General features: G+C 46.2%; 1 protein-coding gene across 1 annotated transcript; it reads right to left on the bottom strand.

Moving 5' to 3' along the window:
• Window positions 1–7,126: 7,126 nt before the first annotated feature.
• On the bottom strand, window positions 7,127–19,316 carry LOC140185027 (probable G-protein coupled receptor 139). Its single transcript, XM_072238252.1, has 2 exons — window positions 19,193–19,316; window positions 7,127–8,025 (listed from the first exon to the last, which is right to left on the bottom strand). Exons 1-2 carry the CDS (start codon window positions 19,314–19,316, stop codon window positions 7,127–7,129), a joined length of 1,023 nt encoding a protein of 340 aa, XP_072094353.1.
• Window positions 19,317–20,073: the final 757 nt, after the last annotated feature.

The raw sequence follows: 20,073 nt of genomic DNA, 5'->3' as shown, positions 1-20,073 counted from the left end.
GCTGGATTTTGCGGACTCCCGATAGCCGTATGGACTGCACACAGATGCCAGCCGAGAGGGTTTAGGCGGAGTGTTCTGTATCAGGTTCAAGGCACTGGGTTGAGGCCTGTGGCGTAAGTCAGCCGGACCTTGTCGCCTTCCGAGAGAAACTATCCCACGCACAAGTTTGAATTCCTGCCGTTGAAATGGGCGGTGGTGGATAAGCTGAGTGACTAACTCTACGAGACCAAGTTTCAGGTGAGGACTGAAGTTTGAAGTGACCTCGGCGAAAGTGGATGCCACAGGCCATCGGTGGTTGGCAGCGTTGTCTGCCTGTGATTTCAGCCTGGAGCACCAGCCGGGGAGCCGGAACATTGATACGGATGCTTGTCCCGACAGATTCATTCGGGACAGGACAGGAGCGAGGAGTGGGAGAGCGTTTCTGCCCCTGGGTAAAAGCCACAATGAAGACCGAGGAAAAGGAGAAGCAGGATCGAGCAGCGGATCAATTGGGGGCTTCTGATGACGCCATACCCCCAGTTTACTGTAACCTGACTGCTCTGCAGAAAAATCAGCTGCCGGAATTGAGTTCTGGGGAAGTGGCAGCTGCTCAGAGAGATCACCTGGGCAGTGGTACTATTTGGTCCGCGTCGAAAAAGGAGACATGGCTCAGGCGGAGAAGATGAAACACGCTTCGGTGCCTCCATTACTGAAAGAGTGGCCTCGATTGGAGTTGAAGAACTAGATCTTATCCCGGGTCACGTCAGCCCCGGACCGACCCCGGCGTTGCCAGCTGGTTCTGCCCAAGAAGTATCGGAGGATTGCGTTGACGTCACTTCATGATGATCCTGGACACTTGGGGGTGGAAAAGACCTATGGATTGCCCAGAGACCAGCTTTACTGGCCCCGAATGAAGTCGGAGGTTGAAGAATACTGCAAGTCGTGCATTCGCTGCATACGCCGGAAGACACTGCCTACGCGGGCAGCTCCTTTGTCCCACTTTCAGAGTGCAGGGCCCCTGGACCTGGTGTGTATAGAGTTCCTGTCCATAGAACCCGATGCCAGCAACACGGCGAATGTCTTAGTCATCACTGACCACTACACCAGATATGCTCAGGATTTTCCTACCAAGGACAGGTGGGCGACTACGGTGGCAAAAGTGTTATGGGAGAAGTACTTCGTTCATTATGGCCTCCCCAGGCGGATACATAGTGACCAGGGACGGGACTTCGAGCGCAGACTCATCTATGAGTTACTGCGCATGCTTGGAGTTGAGAAGTCGAGGACCACGCCCTATCATTCGCAGGGCGATTCCCAGCCTGAGGGGTTTAATCGGACCTTGCTAGACGTACTCGGGACCATGGAGATCAGCAAGAGCAGGTGGAGTCACCATATTGGGCATCTGGTTCACTGTTACACGAAATGAGGTTACCCAATGACCCTTGTTTTGGGACTGATGAGGTTGACTTACCACCGAAGCCTTATCTGAAGTATTTGTGTGATATGAGGAGTGAACTGAAAAGGGCTTATGAATTGGCTGGGGTTACAGCCGCCAAGCAGAACCGAGGATATTAGAGGAGGTATGATCAGAAAGTGAGGTTCTCCCAACTCCTGCCGGGAGACCGAGTCCTCATAAGAAAATTGGGGCTACCTGGAAAGTACAAGTTGGCTGACCGCTGGGCGGCCACAGCCTATGTGGTGGAGAGTCAGATGCCGAGCCTACCAGTGTTCCGGGTGAGACCAGAGCAGAGGAAGGGGCCTGTCAATATTATCAATCGGAACCACCTATTGTCTCTGGGACAAGAGGTGCAGGTAGACCAGGAGGCCAACTTGGAGACTCCACCTAGTAAGAGGACTCTGCGAAAACACACGCGACTGCAGGGACCACAGCGGGAGAGGCTGGGCCGGGCCCCACCCAAGAGTGGGGTACTGATTCGGAGGATGATGATCTGGATGTGAGGTACATGCTGCCTTTCGCTAACTCCTCATTGATTGAGGAAGAGTCTCCTGGCCCTTCTCCCATTGAGTTAGGTGAAGTGGGGGCTATCTGTGGGCAGCCTGGGTTACAGCGGGACCCTGAAGGAGAGGAAGCGGGACCTGGACATGGGACAGGGGGCTCCGAGTTGCCGGGGGCCGTGAGTGGTAGATCGAGGGAGGACTCGCTAAATAGACCCGAAGTATCCCCAGTAGCGTCTGAGCCTGAAGTGTTAGGTGAGGAGGTACGGAGGTGTCAGAGAATTAGGAGACCAGCAGATAGGTTGGCCTATGTAGCGTCAGGGGAACAGGGCGTGATCTCTACCGTTTAAAGAGCTATGTCACTGCCTTTTGCACCCGGATTGGGCTTTGTGTTTTGCAGGAAGGGTTGGCGAATTATTTCAACGTCATGAGGACAGGAATAAATTTGGCGGGGGGAGAATGTAATGGCTTCTCTGTAATCTTCACCGCTTAGGTAATGGTTTCTCTGTAGCAGGACTGTTTGGGTTATGGCTAGAGATAACAGGGCTGGGGAATGCAGGGGTTAGCCAATCAGGGGTTTGTTGCCCTATCTTGAGATTCTGGAAGCAGTTGATTTCCCACTCTTTTGCCAGAGGAAAAGGGGGAGATGAAGAGAGAAGACGCAAATGGAGAGATCTGGTAGACCGCAAGACGGGGTGGACTCGGAGCGGGGATCCAAAGGACGCGACGCCCAGAGCAGATCAACATTATGTGTACAGACTGTTTAATAAGATTTGGGCCCTTTTCCTTATATATTTTGTTTCTCTAATAACCATATAGTCGAAGTAAGAGTTATAAAGCATCACACATCAAAGTTGCTGGTGAACGCAGCAGGCCAGGCAGCATCTGTAGGAAGAGGTGCAGTCGACGTTTCAGGCCGAGACCCTTCGTCAGGACTAACTGAAGGAAGAGTGAGTAAGGGATTTGAAAGTTGGAGGGGGAGGGGGAGATCCAAAGTGATAGGAGAAGACAGGAGGGGGAGGGACAGAGCCAAGAGCTGGACAGGTGATAGGCAAAAGGGGATACGAGAGGATCATGGGACAGGAGGTCCGGGAAGAAAGACAAGGGGGGGGGACCCAAAGGATGGGCAAGGGGTATATTCAGAGGGACAGAGGGAGAAAAAGGGGAGTGAGAGAAAGAATGTGTGTATAAAAATAAGTAACAGATGGGGTACGAGGGGGAGGGGGGCCTTAGCGGAAGTTAGAGAAGTCGATGTTCATGCCATCAGGTTGGAGGCAACCCAGACGGAATATAAGGTGTTGTTCCTCCAACCTGAGTGTGGCTTCATCTTTACAGTAGAGGAGGCCGTGGATAGACATGTCAGAATGGGAATGGGATGTGGAATTAAAATGTGTGGCCACTGGGAGATCCTGCTTTCTCTGGCGGACAGAGCGTAGATGTTCAGCAAAGCGGTCTCCCAGTCTGCGTCGGGTCTCGCCAATATATAAAAGGCCACATCGGGAGCACCGGACCTCGCCAATATATAAAAGGCCACATCGGGAACACCGGACCTCGCCAATATATAAAAGCATAATTGTTTTATCACATATTGTGTACTTTTTTTAATTTCTGGGCACTGATTTGTAACAGGAGACACATCACGCAGCATCCACCCAAACGACGTTTCTTACGTTTGGCCGGGCTGGGCTTTATCACCCCCAATATTAAGCCGCTAGGCGAAGCGAGTGTTACACAGAGGTACAACATTAGCTATTCGCCAGTCCTTCTGTAAGGTTAGTCACCTGGTGGAGTTCATTAAACAACACCAGATCCAGTACGGCACAACTCTCGTTGGACCGTCCTCAAATTGATTTAATACACCTTCCTGGATACACTGAATAAATTCTGCTCCATCTGACAAGGTCTCAGACAAGAACGCTATTAAGTTTAATTATTTAGTTAATCTGATTTAATATCTGTTTCACGTCCTGGTAGCTGTGATTGCACCCTTGCACCCTTCCTGTTTCTGAGCTCCACAGGAATGGACTCCGTGACTGACGACTCAATTATGTCTCTTCAAAGTCCAGCTGTGACATTGTGCCTTAGAAGTAGTGCAACTACGACACAACCCCCTCCTTTACCTCCTCCTTTATCTTTTCTAAATCTCCAAAAAACAGGTACATTAATCTTTATTCCTACTCCACTCGCAACCAAGTTTCAGTATAATGGCTACAACATCGTAGAACCATGTTCTAAATTCATCACGCGTACCCATCCTGTCATTAAAATATATAAACTTCAAGTGATCCAAACCACCGTAACTGTTACTTCGATTTTACACTTCATGACACATATCTTCTGGTCCTGTCCTTCATTTCGTGACTTCAGGCTCCAGTTCCCAGCCCCCCGCAAAACTAGCTTAATCTCTGAGTGACTAGTTCTGGGCCCCTATCTGAGAAAAGATGTTTTGACTTTGGAGACGGTCCAGAGGAGAATCACAAGAATTATTCCAGGAATGAAAGGGTTAATGCTTGAGCAGCTGAGTTATAAAGAAAGCTTGAATAGGTTAGGACTGACCTAAGATTGAGGGAAGATTTGATAGAGCTATACAAAGAGTAAATTTAAGCAGGCTTTTTCCAGTGAGGGGAGGGGGTTGGTGGGAGTTGAATTAGAACAATAGGTCACGGGTTCATGTTGAAAGGTTAATAGTTTAATGGGAGCAAGAGACAAAACGTCTTCACTCAGAGTGTCCTGGGAGTGTGGAACCGGAGGCCGGCGCAAGAGGTGCATGCAAGCTGGATTTCAATGTAAGGGGGTTTCAGGGGGGCTACGTCAACATTTAAGGGAAGTTTGAATAGGTACGTGGTTGGTAGAGGTAAGGAGGGGCTGTGGCCCGGGAGCTGGACGATGGGAAAGACAGGTTAAACAGTTTGGTTCGAACTAGATCGGCGGAAAAGACTTTTTTCTGTGCTGCAGCTTTCTATGACTATCAGATAAATGATGATGTTCATCGATACAGTTCCGAATTCACCGCTATCATCCCGGCAAACCCTGTTAAACAGTTTCAAGTCCTTGACCTCAATAGGACCCTGTACAAATGGGTGCCAGATTTCCCCATTTGCAGATCCTAGTCAGCTGGGATATGCAACAATATCTCCACCACAATCTGCATCAGCACTGGTGAACCACAAAGCTGCGTGCTTAGCCTCCCTGCCCTACCCGCTTTACACATTTGTCAGTATAGGTAATCAGAGCTCCAAAGCCATAATCGTATTTGCTGACGACGCCATTGTCGTTGTGGGACCAGCAGATAGCAGGGAGATTTATAAACCAACAACAACAACAACTCTGGAAGCGTCGTTCCACAATAGCAACCTAAAACCCAAGGAGCTGATAATTAGTTTCAGGAGGAAGAAAGCAAAGGTCCAGAGACCAGACTCCATCGGAGGTGAAGAGAGTCAGGAACTTTCTCTGCATCTAGTTTTCCGTGCGGTGTGTTTGGTAGAAGCAAAAACTTCGATGAGATAAATCACTTCCTCTCTTACGCCCGAAAATAAAACTTTATTTAGCGATACTTGATTGTACAGAGAAGCATTGCTTTACTCCACAACTTAATTTCTGATAACAACTCCACGGAGTCAGACTGCTAAACATGCCCATTTACAGGTCAAACGAGAGTTTCGTTTGCCAGACATTTTAAACCAGTTTTTATAAAGAGCCGCCCCGTTTCCTGAGCGAAACGACATTACAAAATATTATTTACACCAGTACAACGGAAGGTTTAGTTACGCTTACTCACTTTATCTATCACAAGTTTTCCATGTCCTCGGCATATTGCTTCAGTTGGCACAAAGGATATTCACTCGTTGTCGAGGGATCGACAATCCGTGAATTGTAATAAATTTATACCATTGGAAGTAAAATTATACCAGCATCTTCTAAAGTAAAATCATACCAGCGTCAGGGTCGTTGGCCCAGATCCCGTCAGGAATCCAATGTTTCCAATAGAGTTTGTGCTAATGTGAGTATCTCATACGGAGTCTTCATTCGTTAGAACATCTGCCCCACTGAACTAAATTATTGTTGCTGAACTAACCGGAAATGAAAAGTTACTAACGTTCTCCCACCAGGCTACATGAACATATGGTTTTATCTACAGAGACGACCACCTAATGTGAGCAGTTGTTTGAGTCCATCTTTCAACTGCTCCCTGAATTTCCTCTAGGACAGAGTATAGATACACGTCTTGGCGCAGTTACAGAGAAACTGCAACATGAACACAAACTTCACGACAAAATGAAATTGGCGGAGAGAGCGAACAACAACATTACTGACTTTCTCCGGTTCTCCACCTCTGGGTCAATTCCTTTTCTCTCTGCTGTTCCTGAGCTCCCGGCGAACTCTGTTTGCCGCGATAATATGACTGACTGTTAAAGCATTAAAAAGCAGAATCAAACTGTAATGATAGCCATTAAATGCTCTTCATTTGATAAGCCATTCAATCCTGGAAACATTTTAGTAACCACCTTGGAATCTTCTCTAGTTTCAGCACATCCTTCCAAAGATAAAGGGCTCTTATCTTAAAATTATCATGTTTCTAGATTGGGTATAAACGCCAAACCTCAGCGGAAGAAAAACCAGCTTGCATTTACACGCCGCAACTGCATAAAACCCCATCGAAGACAGCTGCTAAGCACGTCCATTTATGGGTCGGACGATAGTATCGTCTGCCAGCCGTTTTAAACTTCCGTTTTTGTAAAGGACCACGCGTTTTCAGAAGGAAAAGGCATTCGAAAAACGCCAATACGGTGGATGTTACACTTATTCCAGCTCACTTTAAAAGTCACGGGTTTTCCATGTTCTCGACATATTACTGAGGTTCTCAACGAGAAAGTCCACTCGTGTTCCAGAGACCGTTAATCTGTTAATTGTAACAAAACTATAGCAATGGATGAAAAATCATGCCAGCATCACGTGGGTGGTTGGCACTTCTCATTGCAGTCTCTGCTCATGTGAAGATCTCATTAGCGAGCCAGCATTCGTTGGCACATCGACCCGAATTAACTCAGTTAATTTTGCTGAACTAACCGTTAATGACAAGTTACTAACTTTTTCTCACCAGGCTGCAAAATATACGGTTAAGCTCCCAGAAATCTGAATGATATCGACATTTATTTGAACTCCGAACAAACTTTACAATTGGACTTGCGTTTTAACTACAGACCCGACCACTAAATGTGAGCAGATGTTTGAGTCCATTCGTCAATTGCTCCCTGAACCTCCTCTGTGACAGAGTGTAGATACACGTGTTGGTGCATATACAGAGATACCTCAACATCAACCCAAACTGTTGCAGGATATATCTCGGAGTATTCAAATATCTATTTGTGTAAGAGTAATTCTGAACTTGCCAGTTCATAGTATAGACAATATAGGGGATCCACAGCAATATGAAATTGGCTGACAGAGCGAACAACAAAATTATTGACTTTCTCCGGTTCTCCGCCTCTGGATTTTTCTTTTTATCTCTGCTGTTCCTGAGCCCCCGGCGAACTTTGTTGGCCACTATAATATGACTGACTGTTAAAGCATTAAACAGCAGAATCAAACCGATCGGTAATAAAGGTGTAGTGATAGTGTTAAACAACTGGTATGCTTTCCACGCTGGTAAAGTTCCGTATTCCATTTTCGCAATGCATCGCCAGGATATGTTGTCAATGATAAGGTAAGCTTCTACCGCAAAAGAGAGTGGAACACGCTTCGCACAACATCCTAAACACACAATTACAATCACAATAGTCGCTGTCCTCTCGGTGCAGTGCCGTTCCCGCAGCTTTTGACTGCAGATTGCAACACAGCGATCGAACGTGAAAGCCACCGTGAGCCAAACAGAGCAGTCCATGGTTGCGAGACTCAGGGCAATCGTCATGGAGCAAATCGGTGTAATGAGCAAAGGAGGGCCATACATATAAATATTATTTATATGACCGAGTACAACAGCAATAATAACGCACAATAAATCAGCTGCTGCCATTCCCAGCAGGTAACGGGAGATGCATTTAGAGAGTCCGCAGTTTCCCAGAGACAGGATCACAATCGCTACTAAATTAACTGCAAGGAAGCAAAGAAGAGTTATGTTCATTTGCACAATCCCTGATCATTTTTACTTCATATACGCGCAGAAAAATGTGTTGAATCGGGCTGAGTGAACCTCAGACATCGGATCCTATGCCGGACCAGGCAGAGCTCGATTCAGACTGTGGAAATACTGCTCTCACGGGCTCCGTCACCGTCATTCGATCGGACGATAACGACGGAACGGAGTAACAGCTGAACCGCAATTTTGCAGTTGACAGCAGGTTTTCCAATCGGCTGCTTATCGACCCACTGATCGAGACAGACCCATCATTGTAGCTGAGAATGTTGAATGTTTTATATATTGCGGCCATAAAATGGACTTAGGGAGACTTTCTTCGGAGATAACATTTTGGAGTGGAGGAAAGGCAGAGCTAAATTCATGCTTCGATTTACAGGTGGCAAATAATGTTGAATCTTGTACCTTGGGACGGAGGCGCAATATAAAGATTTTGGCATCCTCACCTTGTGAGGTGGGTGTAAGAAATAAAACAAACCAAGTTTTATCTAAATTAAAACCCGCCTAGCGAAGAAGGACACATTTAAACGTAAATGGTTTGCACGTTATTGTGGCAAGTTCAAAGACAAATAAGCAAAAAAAAAAAAACATGTCAGAGAGTAAAAAGAAAACGGTGTCACCGGAAAACCGGGAATCTCGCAGAGAGAGCTGCAATGATGCAATGATTTTGTTTTCAGTTAGTAATCGTGTGTTTCGATATTGATGCAGAATCAGATTTATAACAATATATGATGGGGAAGCTGGAAGGTGGAGCAGGGTAAAATGCTAAAACAGGAGCAATATTAACACTCAATCACTTGTTGATATTGACAATATCATCGGACATCAGAAACGAGTAAAGGTCCCAGAGAAAAATGAAGGAATGAAATAAAATATATATTTAAACCCAAATTGGTTTAAAACACTAATCAGATGAGGCATCATCTGTAACAAATGCTGCAAATACAAAACACACCCATACAGTTGTAGCCAATTCCAGTTACTTACCCGGGATACCAATCGCGGCTAGTACAAGATAGTAAATACTCGCGATGTAGTAAATTGCTGGATATCCCATTTTCTGTGTTAATTTGCAATCAGTTGAAAATAGTCCAACTGCCGATATCTACTGTTAATTGCTTTGCAAACTCTTATACAGGAGAGGCAAGTGCACTCTGACAATTAATCATACCACATGGTCAGTCACAACAGAGACAGTCCACTGAACAATCACTTCAGGATTGTTTTCATTTGTATTAATTTCGTCATCGTGCAATTAAAATCGCTCCCTCGGTGGAATCACAAAATAACAATTATGTTTAATTTTGTTTATTCACACCTTCAAACGAATGTTGTACATTCTTTCTCGATGACACAGAACTGGTGCGTTTCACATAGAATGATCCTCAGTCTCAATACTTCTACAACGTGGACGATCCCTCTCTAATAATTATCAATAGTAACAACGGGCGACGAGCATTAAGATTCTAAGGTTAAGGAAGGACTTTCAGTTTGATTTTTGAATTCAATAATCTTTTCCCAGAAGGGGAATGTTCACACCTCCTTCTTGCTGTCAGATTGGTTTGGTGCCACAATAGTAGTCAATCTGGATGAAAAACAGTTTCGCTAACGATTAAATTAACGATGTGTCTGGAAGGTCATCTCCACGTTTAAACTGGTGTGGGAGTAGCGGGGTCATTTGTGATTAATGTAAGGAGACTCTTTCACAAAACTATCTGTAAAAAATAGAGACATTCAATACCACTTTCCCCACAGAACTACACTGTTTAACAAGGAGTACTCGTATTTCCCCCAATAACATGTCGATCCACTCCCTCTTTCTCCATTAACAGTTCTTACAGGTGTGTTATTTTCATACAATGTTCACTTCATTTGTTTCTTTTATTGTATTGCAAATTTTACAAGGCTCAGTGTGTCCAATGTGGGGAGGCAAATGACGTCTAACAGCGGTGATTTATCCATTGGTGATGCATTCTCAATGCTATCCTTACTGGTTATAGGACCCGTTGCATTAAATGCCAAATGAGTTAATATCAGCTACAAATAGCAATAACTTACACTCAACACAAAGTACTCTGCAGATGCTGGTGTCAAAGCAACACGCACAACACGCTGGAGGAACTCAACAGGTCGGGCAGCATCCGTGGAAACGATCAGTCAACGTTTCGGGCCGGAACCCTTTGTCAGGACTGAAGAGGGAAGGGGCAGAGGCCCTATAAAGAAGGTGGGTGGAGGGTGGGAAGGCGAAGGCTGGTAGGTTCCAGGTGAAAAGACAGTAAAGAGAAAGTTAAAGGGGTGGGGGAGGGGAAGCAGGGAGGTGGTAGGCAGGAACGGTGAAGGAGGAATAGGGGAAAACACAATGGGTAGTAGAAGGAGGCGGAACCATGTGGGAGGTAATAGGCAGCTGGGGGAGGGGGCAGAGTGAAATAGGTGTTAGGGAAAGGGAGGGGGAGGGAATTACTGGAAGTTGTAGAATTCTATGTTCATGCCAAGGGGCTGGAGACTACCCAGACGGTATATAAGTTGTTGCCTCTCCAACCTGAGTTTAACCTCATCATGGCAGAAGAGGAGGCCATGTATAGACATAATCGAATGGGAACGTGAAGCAGAGTTGAAGTGGGTGGCAACCAGGAGATCCTGTCTGTTGTGGCGGACGGAGCGGAGGTGCTCGACGATGCGGTCCCCCAATCTGCGTCGGGTTTAGGCAGACGGAGCGGAGGTGCTATATACCTTATATACCGTCTAGGTGGTCTCCGGCCCCTCGGTATGAACATGGAATTTCATAGGGTATGAACGAAGCCTTCCGGCCCGACACGTTGACTGATTTTTTTCCACGGATGCTGGCCGACCTGCTGAGCTCCTCCAGCGTGTTGTGAGAATAACTTATACTCGCTCTGACCCTGCTTGTGGGAAGTCCCATGCCTTCAAAATATCTCTGACAAATCATTTCGGAGACTGTTTTTCTTGTCCCCAGCCTCACGTTGTTTTATTAAAGAATCTGTTTCTGATAAATATTTTGTTTGGGAGCCCCCACGCCCTGACGAAACACTGTACAGCCAGTCATGCTGTCCAGTGAAAGAGGGATTGCCATAAATAGTGTCTATGTCGCAGCGTGTGTCTTTAGTAAATAACAGATCTGTGCAACAAAATCAACATGACACTGTTTCGGTGAACTTGCCATTTGTTTTCGGACAGTCAGGTTTTTTTTTCCATTTCATTCAGCAAATGAGAACCCTCGTTTTATATCGGTCCAAATTTGTCTTTAGTATCAACAATACAACAAGTCAAACTCCGCTGGAATAGCTTTTCATTTCTTTGTGATTAATTTAACGGCGATTATGATCCTGTCTCTCGGAATGTGTGGAATTTTGAAATCCATCCCCCGAACCAGGTGGAAATGGCAAAAAAAAAGATCTCATACTAATTGTCTTCGTTGCGGATGTGTAGACGAATTACATCTATTGTTATGCTGATTTATTGCTGATCACTCATATTTGCGCTCAGGCTCTTGCCCCGAGTGTTGTAAATAGGGACAGTGACATTTAACTGACAGTGAACCATAGAACCATAGAGCACTACAGTGCAGAACACAGGGCATTCGGCCCTTCGAGTCTGTGCCAAAACTTTATTCCGCTAGTCCCGTTTATCTGCACCCAGTCCACAACCCTCCAGACCTCTCCCATCCATGTACCTATCCAATTTATTATTAAAACTTAAGAGTGAGCCCGCATTTACCACATCAGATGGCAGCTCGTTCCACACTCCCACCACTCTCTGAGTGAAGAAATTCCCCCTAATTTTCCCCCTAAACCTTTCCCCTTTCACTCTAAAGCCATGTCCTCTCGTGTTTATCTCTCCTCATCTAAGTGGATAGAGCCTACTCGCATTTACTCTGTCCAAACCCCTCATAATTTTGTAAACATCTATCAAATCCCCCCTCATTCTTCTACGCTCCAAGGAATAAAGTCCTAACTTGTTCCCTGTAACTCAACTCCTGAAGACCCGGCAACACCCCAGTAAATCTTCTCTACACTCTTTCAATCTTACTGATATCCTTCCGATAGTTAGGTGACCAGAACTGCACACAATACTCCAGATTTGGTCTCACCAATGTCTTATTCAACCTCGCCATAACATCTCGACTCCTACACTAAATACTTTGATTTCTGAATGCCAGGATGCCAAAAGCCTTCTTTACCACTCTGTCCACCTGTGACGCCACTTTCAAGGGATTATGTATCTGAACTCCCAGATCCCTCTGTTCCTCCGCACTCCTCAGTGCCCTACCGTTCACTGTGTATGTCCTACCTTGATTTATCCTTCCAAAATACAACACCTCACACTTGTCTTCATTAAATTCCATCTGCCATTTTCTGGCCCATTTGCCCAGATGGTTCAGATCCCTCTGCAAGCTTTGAAAGCCTTCTTCGCTGTCCAGAACGCCTCCGATCTTAGTGTCATCAGCAAACTTTCTGATCCAATTTATCACATTGTCATCTAGATCATTGATATAGACAACAAACAAGAATGGTCCCAGCACAGATCCCTGAGGCACACCACTAGTCACAGGCCTCCAGTCTGAGAAGCAATCATCCACTACCACTCCCTGTCTTCTCCCACACAGCCAATTTTGAATTCAGTTTACAACCTCTCCATGGATACCTGGTGTCTGAGGTTTCTGAACAAACCTCCCTTGCGGGACCTTGTCAAAGATCTTACTAAAGTCCGTGTAGACAACATCCACAGGTTTTCCTTCATCTACTTTCTTGGTAAACTCCTCGAAAAACTCTACAAGATTCGTTAAACACGATCTACCACGCACAAAGCCATGCTGAATATCCTTAATCACCCCTTGGCTGTCCAAATACCTGTATATCCGATCTCTCAGAACACTTTCCAATAATTTAGCTACTGCTGATGTCAGGCTCACCTGCCTGTAATTACCTGGCTTATTTTTGAAACCTTTTTTAAACAACGGAACAACAAAGCGCCCTTTATCTCTAACCATAACGCAAACACTGCTTCTACAGAAAGATCTTTACATTAGAGGTGAAACCTTTCCCAGGGTATTACGGTTTTTTTCTTTGCTAACCCTTTATCAAGTTAACAATAATAAAGCTAAATCGTTTAATTGTATGTGATGTTTCGTCTGTTATTTTGTGGTACTAATTTGTAACAGAGTAACAAATCACACAGCATCCACAGCAACATGGCCTTTCAGGATGGGCTCGCACGTTTGGCGGGGCCAGAGGGTGTCTCCCCTAGACCTGCACAGCCGACGGGACCGGAGTGTTTCAACTGTGCGTGCATCGTCCGAGATCGATTTCGTTGGATGCTGTATGATTGCCCTGAGCATTGATCCAGTGGGTTGTGTGTTTCTGTCTGTGCTAAAGTGCATACGGTACGTAGGTATGGATGTTGTTAACGCTCAGCGGCCGAATTGCAAGTCGATTCACCTGTAGTTGGGGGCGAAGACTTCAAAGACAGTTGCTCTAGATTCTGCGGATCGAGGGAAAGGAGTGATCTGAGATGGAATGTTTAATGAGTCGTCCAGCGAGTGGTGAGAATTCTGAGTTGGTATCTGCCCTTACTTCCCCGGCGAATAAATGGCCAAATAGCCATATGGAAGGTCTCCGGTATCGTAGGCTCAGAATATTCACGGGGAATACGCCCACCTCGGCATGATCCGGAGGTGATAAGAGCGCTTAAGCTTCAGGAAAACTTAGGGAACAATGATCACAATATGATCGAGTTCACATTGAAATTGAACATCGAAAAAATATAATCCAATGTGTCGGTATTTCAGTAGTGTGAGGGGATCCAGGAGTGCCCCTATTAGCTGTTTGAAGAGAGACAGAGAGAGAGAGTTATTTACCACTGATATGTTGCTTTTGAAGAGATAGAGAGAGAGAGACGAAGATTAACGGTTGGACTAACAAGGGAGTTAACTTTGGAGTTTTACTTTGGAGATAAAATCCGAGCAGCTCGAAGGTTGCTATGGTGACCAAAGGCAGATTATTGATGTTACTTTCAACGACTTGTTGCCTGCTTGTGCATTTCTTCATAGACAAAGGAAGGAGGGACTCTTTGAATGACAGGTGATGTTCAGCCTGGTGGGATAAATAGGAGGTCAGATGATACAGACCTCAGACACATGATCTGGACACTGAATGAGCGTTGTTGTGCCCGTAGAGAAAGTGGGTTTTGGAGGATCGATTAGATGAATTGACTTCAAATTGCTATCCCAGTGAAGGAGAAGGGGTTGACTGGTGGGGAGTTGTCTATGTGTCCACCCTTGCTGGGGTGATAGCTCCACCGCAGGAAAACCGGTCCCCTGGTTAAAGTCACAGTCGGTGACTTGGGAAGGATTTCGGAGGAGGACGAGGAAAATCGACTGCATCATATATTCCACACTTACTTTTATATATAATCATTGTTAACCTGTTTGATTTATCTACATTTATATTACTGTATGGCGTAGTTACTAATAAATATTTGTACCTTAAAGCAATACTGGACTCCAAAGTGGTTTCTATCTCTGCTGGTTTCTTTCTCCCGGTTACGGGGTACGTGACAGTGGAATAGAGGAAATTACAATAGCATGAGTTGGGTACTGGCTGAATTTGACTGGAAGGGGACATTCGCAAGAAGGACAGGAGGAGCAGCAACGGGTGGAGTTTCCGCGGAAAATGAGGGATGCGGAAGACAGAAATATTCCAAATAAGAAGAAATTTTCAAAGGGGAGAAGGACACTACCGTGGCTGACCATTGAAGTCAGAGCCAAAGTAAAAGCAAAAAGAGAGGGCATACAAGCAGCTGCAGCAAGAGGAAAGATAGAGGATTGGGAAGATTTAAACACCTTCCAGAAGTAAACTAAGAAGGTCATCAGGATGTAAAAGATGAATTATGAAAGGAAGATGGAGACTAATATCAAAGAAGATACTGAAAGCATTTTAAGTATATAAAGGGTAAAAAGAAGATTCGAGGGTAGATATAGGACCAATACAAAATTACGCTGAAAGTACTGTAATGAAAGGTGCTGTAATGAGAGTGATGACTTGAATGCGAATTTTGCACCAGTCTTCACAGTGGAAGACGTCTGCAGTATATTGGACGCTCAGGAGTGTCAGGGAAGTGAAGTTTATGCAGTGAAAACTACGACTATAAACGTGCTCAGGAAGCTTAATCGTCTAAGGGTGGATAAATCTCCTGGACCTGCTGGAACGCATCGGGTTCTGAACGAAGTAGCCGGAGAGATTGTGGAGGCATTAACGATCGTCTTAAATGAATCAATAGATTCTAGTATTTTACCCATCGACTGGAAAAATTGCAAATGCTACTCCGCTATTTCAGAAGGGCGGGAGGTAGCAGAAAGGAAACTATAGACCTGTTAGCCGGACATCAGTAGTTGGGAAGTTGTTGGAATCGATTGTTAGGGATGAGTTAACGGAGTACCTAGCGGCACATGACAAGAGAAGCCAAAACCAGCATGATTTCCGAAAAGGAAAATCCTGCTTGACAAACCTACTGCATTTTTTTCTAATGAAACTACAAACAGGGTAGACAAAGAAGAAGCAGTAGACGTGACGTACTTGGATTTTCGGAAAGTCTTTGACAAGTTGCCGCACAGGAGGCTGCTTAGCAAGATAAGAGCCCACGGAATTACAGGGAAGGAGGAGAATATGGCGGCGCGACGCAACGTGCGCGGCCGCTCTGAAATGATATGGTATGTGTTAAGTAGAGGCCGTGCACAATCCTGATTTGATGGAGACAAACGTGAGAAGCACGGAGGAACACCTGGAGAATCTTCTGAAATGCCTGCTTCACTGCCGCTACTATTGTGCGATCGAGAATCTCCGGAGGGGAAGGCCTCGGCTTTGCCTATGAACTGTTGCGGGGGCGGGGTCGAAGCGCTCGGCAGAGATGGTTCTCGGCGCTCGGTGTCGGAGGGCTGGTCGGAGGGTCGAAGGTTTTGGCCGGACTCAAGAGTCGGCTGTGGTCGGGTGCTTCCAGGGTGTTGCATCGGCAAGTTTGCGCCGCTGGAAGCTCACGGCAGGAAGATTTTTTTCTTCTTCCTTCCACCGTCTGCGTGAGATGATGGAGCTTTCGAGAGACTTTGAGACTTCTTTTTTACCTTTCCCATGGTCAGTTCTTCATCAAGTTACGGTATTGCTTTGCACTGTTGTAACTATATGTTATAATTATGAGGTTTTTGTCAGTTTTTCAGTCGGCTTGTCTTGTGTTTCTGTGATATCATTTCTTGAGGAACATTGCATCATTGTTTAATGCATGCATTACTAAATGACAATAAAAGAGGACTGCGTGTCCTCATAATCTAATCTAATCTAAGTAACTGGCATGGGTGGAGTATTGGCTGGTAGGCAGAAAACAGAGAGTGGCAATAAAAAGAAATCTATTCTGGCCAGCTGCGGGTTAGCAGTGGAATTCAACAAGTGTCGGTGTTGGGACCGTTGCTTTTTACGATGTATGTTAATGATTTGGACTTCGGTATTAATGGATCTGCGACTAGATTTGAAATGATTCAAAGATAAGTGGAGGAACGGGTAGTGTCGAGAAAACAGAGAGCCTGCAGAGAGACTTCGATACTTTAGGGGTATGGACAAATAAGAGGCAAAGTATTATCAGATGCTGGGTGAGTCGCAGAGCTCTAATGACGTGAAAATACAGCCGCTGGCAGAGAGTCTGAGAGGACGGACTGCTGACGTATTAATGTCCGGGGGGCAGAACATCCTTCGGTTACTTTTGCGACATGCAAGCGCTAAAAACTGCTTTTGGCCCAGAGGCGCTTATGTCTCTTATTCGAAACTGTTTTTTTAGATTATGAGAACACTCAGTACTCTTATATTGTCATTTAGAAATGATACAATGTTTCTCCGGAGTGATATCACAGAAAACAGGACAAACCAAAGACTAACACTGACAGAACCACATAATTATAACTTATAGTGACAGCAGTGCAAAGCAATACCGTAATTTGATAAAGAACAGACCATGGGCGCGGTAAATAAAATAAAAAAAATCTCAAAGTCCCCATCGACTCCCGAGTCCCCGATAGCAGGCGCCAAAAGGGAGAAACTCCCTGCCGTAAACCTCCAGGCACCGACAACTGCCGATGCCTTGGAAGCAGCCGACCACAGCCGACACCGAGTCCGTCCATCCGAAAACGTCGAGTCTTCGACCAGCCCCTCCGATACAGCCTCCCGAGAGCCATCCTCTACCGAGCGCCTTCGACCTTAACCCGGCCGCCGAAACAAGCAAAGTCGAGGATTCGGGGCCTTCTGCTACGGGGATTCCGGTTACCACACAGTAGCAGCGGCAGCGAAGCGGGCAGTTCAGAAGTTTCTTCAGATGTTCCTCCGTACTCTCACATCTGTCTCCATCAAATCAGAATTGTGCACGGTACCCTACTTGACAGATTACAGATATCATTCATCAGAGAGGCCTTTCAGGAGAAAGGAGAGAATTTTTTCGCTTACATTTAGATTAGATGAGTTTTTTTTTTAGATTTAGATTATGAGGACACTCAGTCCTCGTTTATTGTCATTTAGAAATACATGCATTGAGAAATGATACAATGTTCCTCCAGAATGATATCACAAAATCGGCATAGTGGCAGCTGAGTTGCTTGCGGTGCAGGGATCCATTCGGACGGCTGAGGTGAATCAGTTCAGAATGGACTAATTGGCAAAAGGCACGCAGTCACAATACTTGATCGCTTGGGGTTTACGCATGTCTCGTCTGACGAGCTGATCAGGCAAATAGGAGAAGTGGGGAATTCGGCAGAGGCGCCGAAAGCCTCCGTCAGCAGGGTTCAAGGTTGATGAAGTAACCCCTGACAGCCCATCCCTCTGATGGAATCTACTGTGGTGGACTGAGGAGCGTACAGAGGAACTGAAGGAGGGAAATAAGGCGTTTAGGAAAGTTAAGAGGTAACAGTCTGCGATTGATCTTATTAAGTATCTAAAAGGCATAGAACATGGTGAAGATTGTGAAAAGGTTTCCTGGAAATCAAATTGCAATAATATTGGAAGAGATATTAAACTTGACGATATTTGAGAAATGCTTATGAAAATGGAGGAAGTAATCGTTCGGATGATGATATTCCAGTATTGATTGATGAGAGTAGAATTATTGTTACTGAAATAGGGATTGTTTAGTTACATCACTAGGTCATTTGTGCGATTGATAATCAAGATAATTTGTGAAGAGATTAAGCAATGTAGGGATAAGGATTAAATAACATGATCTGCTGGAGGTCAACTGTAGCAACCATAGAATTACTGATGTAGATGTCATGTCCCGGTCTGTGAGGTCCGCATTCCTGTTCACGGCCCGGTCCATCGTTCCCTATACTTGTTTTTCCGGTTTTCCCCGGTTTCGATTGAAGCAGCTGATTCTCGTTTGGGCTGACTTCATAAATAGCTTCAGGATTCAGCCTCTGGCTGCTGGACTGTTCCTTTTCCTCCCCTTCCTTCTGTATCCCTGACAGTTGCCAGCGCAAGTTACCTCGGCAGTTCTGGTCGCCTCACTGTAGGAAGGATGTTGAAGCATTAGAAAGGGTACAGAGGAGATGTACCAGGATGCCGTCTGGTTTAGAGAGTGTGGATTATGATCAGAGGTTAAGGGAGCTAGGGCTTTACTCCTTGGAGAGAAGGAGGATAAGAGGAGACATGATAGAGGTGTACAAGATTATAAGAGGAATAGATAGAGTGGATAACCAGCGCCTCTTCCCCAGGGCACCACTGCTCAATACAAGAGGACATGGCTTTAAGGTAGGGGTGGGAAGTTCAAGGGGGATATTAGAGGAAGGTTTTTGACTCAGATAGTGGTTGGTGCGTGGAATGCACTGCCTGAGTCAGTGGTGGAGGCAGATACACTAGTGAAGTTTAAGAGACTTCTAGACAGGTATATGGAGGAACTTAAGGCGGGGGCTTATATGGGAGGCAGGGTTTAAGGGTCGGCACAACATTGTGGGCCGAAGGGCCTGTACTGTGCTGTGCTATTCTATGTTCTATGTTCTATGTTTATCATGGCAAGTTCCCTCGGTCTTTATTATGGCAAGTTCCCTCGGCAGTTGCTACGTAAAGTTCCCTCGGCGGTTACCAGGGCAAGTGTCCTCGGCAGCCACCTCGGCCCTGCTCCTAAAAAGGGTCTGGCCCTGCGTCCTGAAAAGCATCCCGGCCCTTGCGTTCGAGGAAGCAGCCTGGTCCTGAGTCCTGGAAAGCATCCTGGCCCTGTGTCCTAGAAGGGTTCCGGTGGTTCCGAGCCCCAAGAATGAGTCCCGGCTCCGAGCCCCAGGAAGGAGTCCCGGCTACGAGCCCCAAGAAGGAGTTCCGGCTTCGAGCCCCGCCCAGTCCAAGGGCCGACCCAGCCAAGTATCGAAGAGCCTAGACGAGCCCAGTCCGATGGCCGTCTCCAGTCAAGTACCTAAGAGCAGAGTCCCGTCCCGTCCTGAAGCCACGTCCCGTCCAGGGGTACCTCGTCCAGTCCAAGAGTCAAGAGCCGAGTCCAGCTGAATCCGCAGTTCCACGCCCAGCCCAGTGCTGGAGTACCTCGTCCTGTGCTGGGAATTCCTCGTCCCGTCCTGGTGTCTCTCGTCATGCCAAAGAACCTCTCCTTGCCCAGGCCTCGTCCAGCCTCGAAGATCCCAAGACTCATCTAGCCTCGAAGACCCCAAGCCTCGTCTAGCCTCAAGACCAAAGACCCCAGCCACGTCCTGTTCTGCAGCCATGTCATGTTCTTGCCTCGTTCTGGTGTCCGAGCCGGAGGCAAGACCCAGGATCTGGGTTCTTGTCCAGTCCTTGGCTCGGAGTCCATGCCCAGGCTCCTAGTTCATAGTTCCTTGTCCAGGTTCCCTGATTCTTGTCCAAGTCGTAGCCCAGGCCCGGTGTCCTTGTCTCGTCCATTGCCTGTGTCCATGTCCAGCATTGTTTCCTCCCGACTTTCCTTGCCTTCTTGTCTCTCTCAGTCCTATTCCTAGTACT

This window comes from Mobula birostris, chromosome 20 (genome assembly GCF_030028105.1).
Source record: "Mobula birostris isolate sMobBir1 chromosome 20, sMobBir1.hap1, whole genome shotgun sequence".
Classification (NCBI taxonomy): domain Eukaryota; kingdom Metazoa; phylum Chordata; class Chondrichthyes; order Myliobatiformes; family Myliobatidae; genus Mobula; species Mobula birostris.
This window is presented reverse-complemented; position numbering and strand designations above follow the sequence as displayed.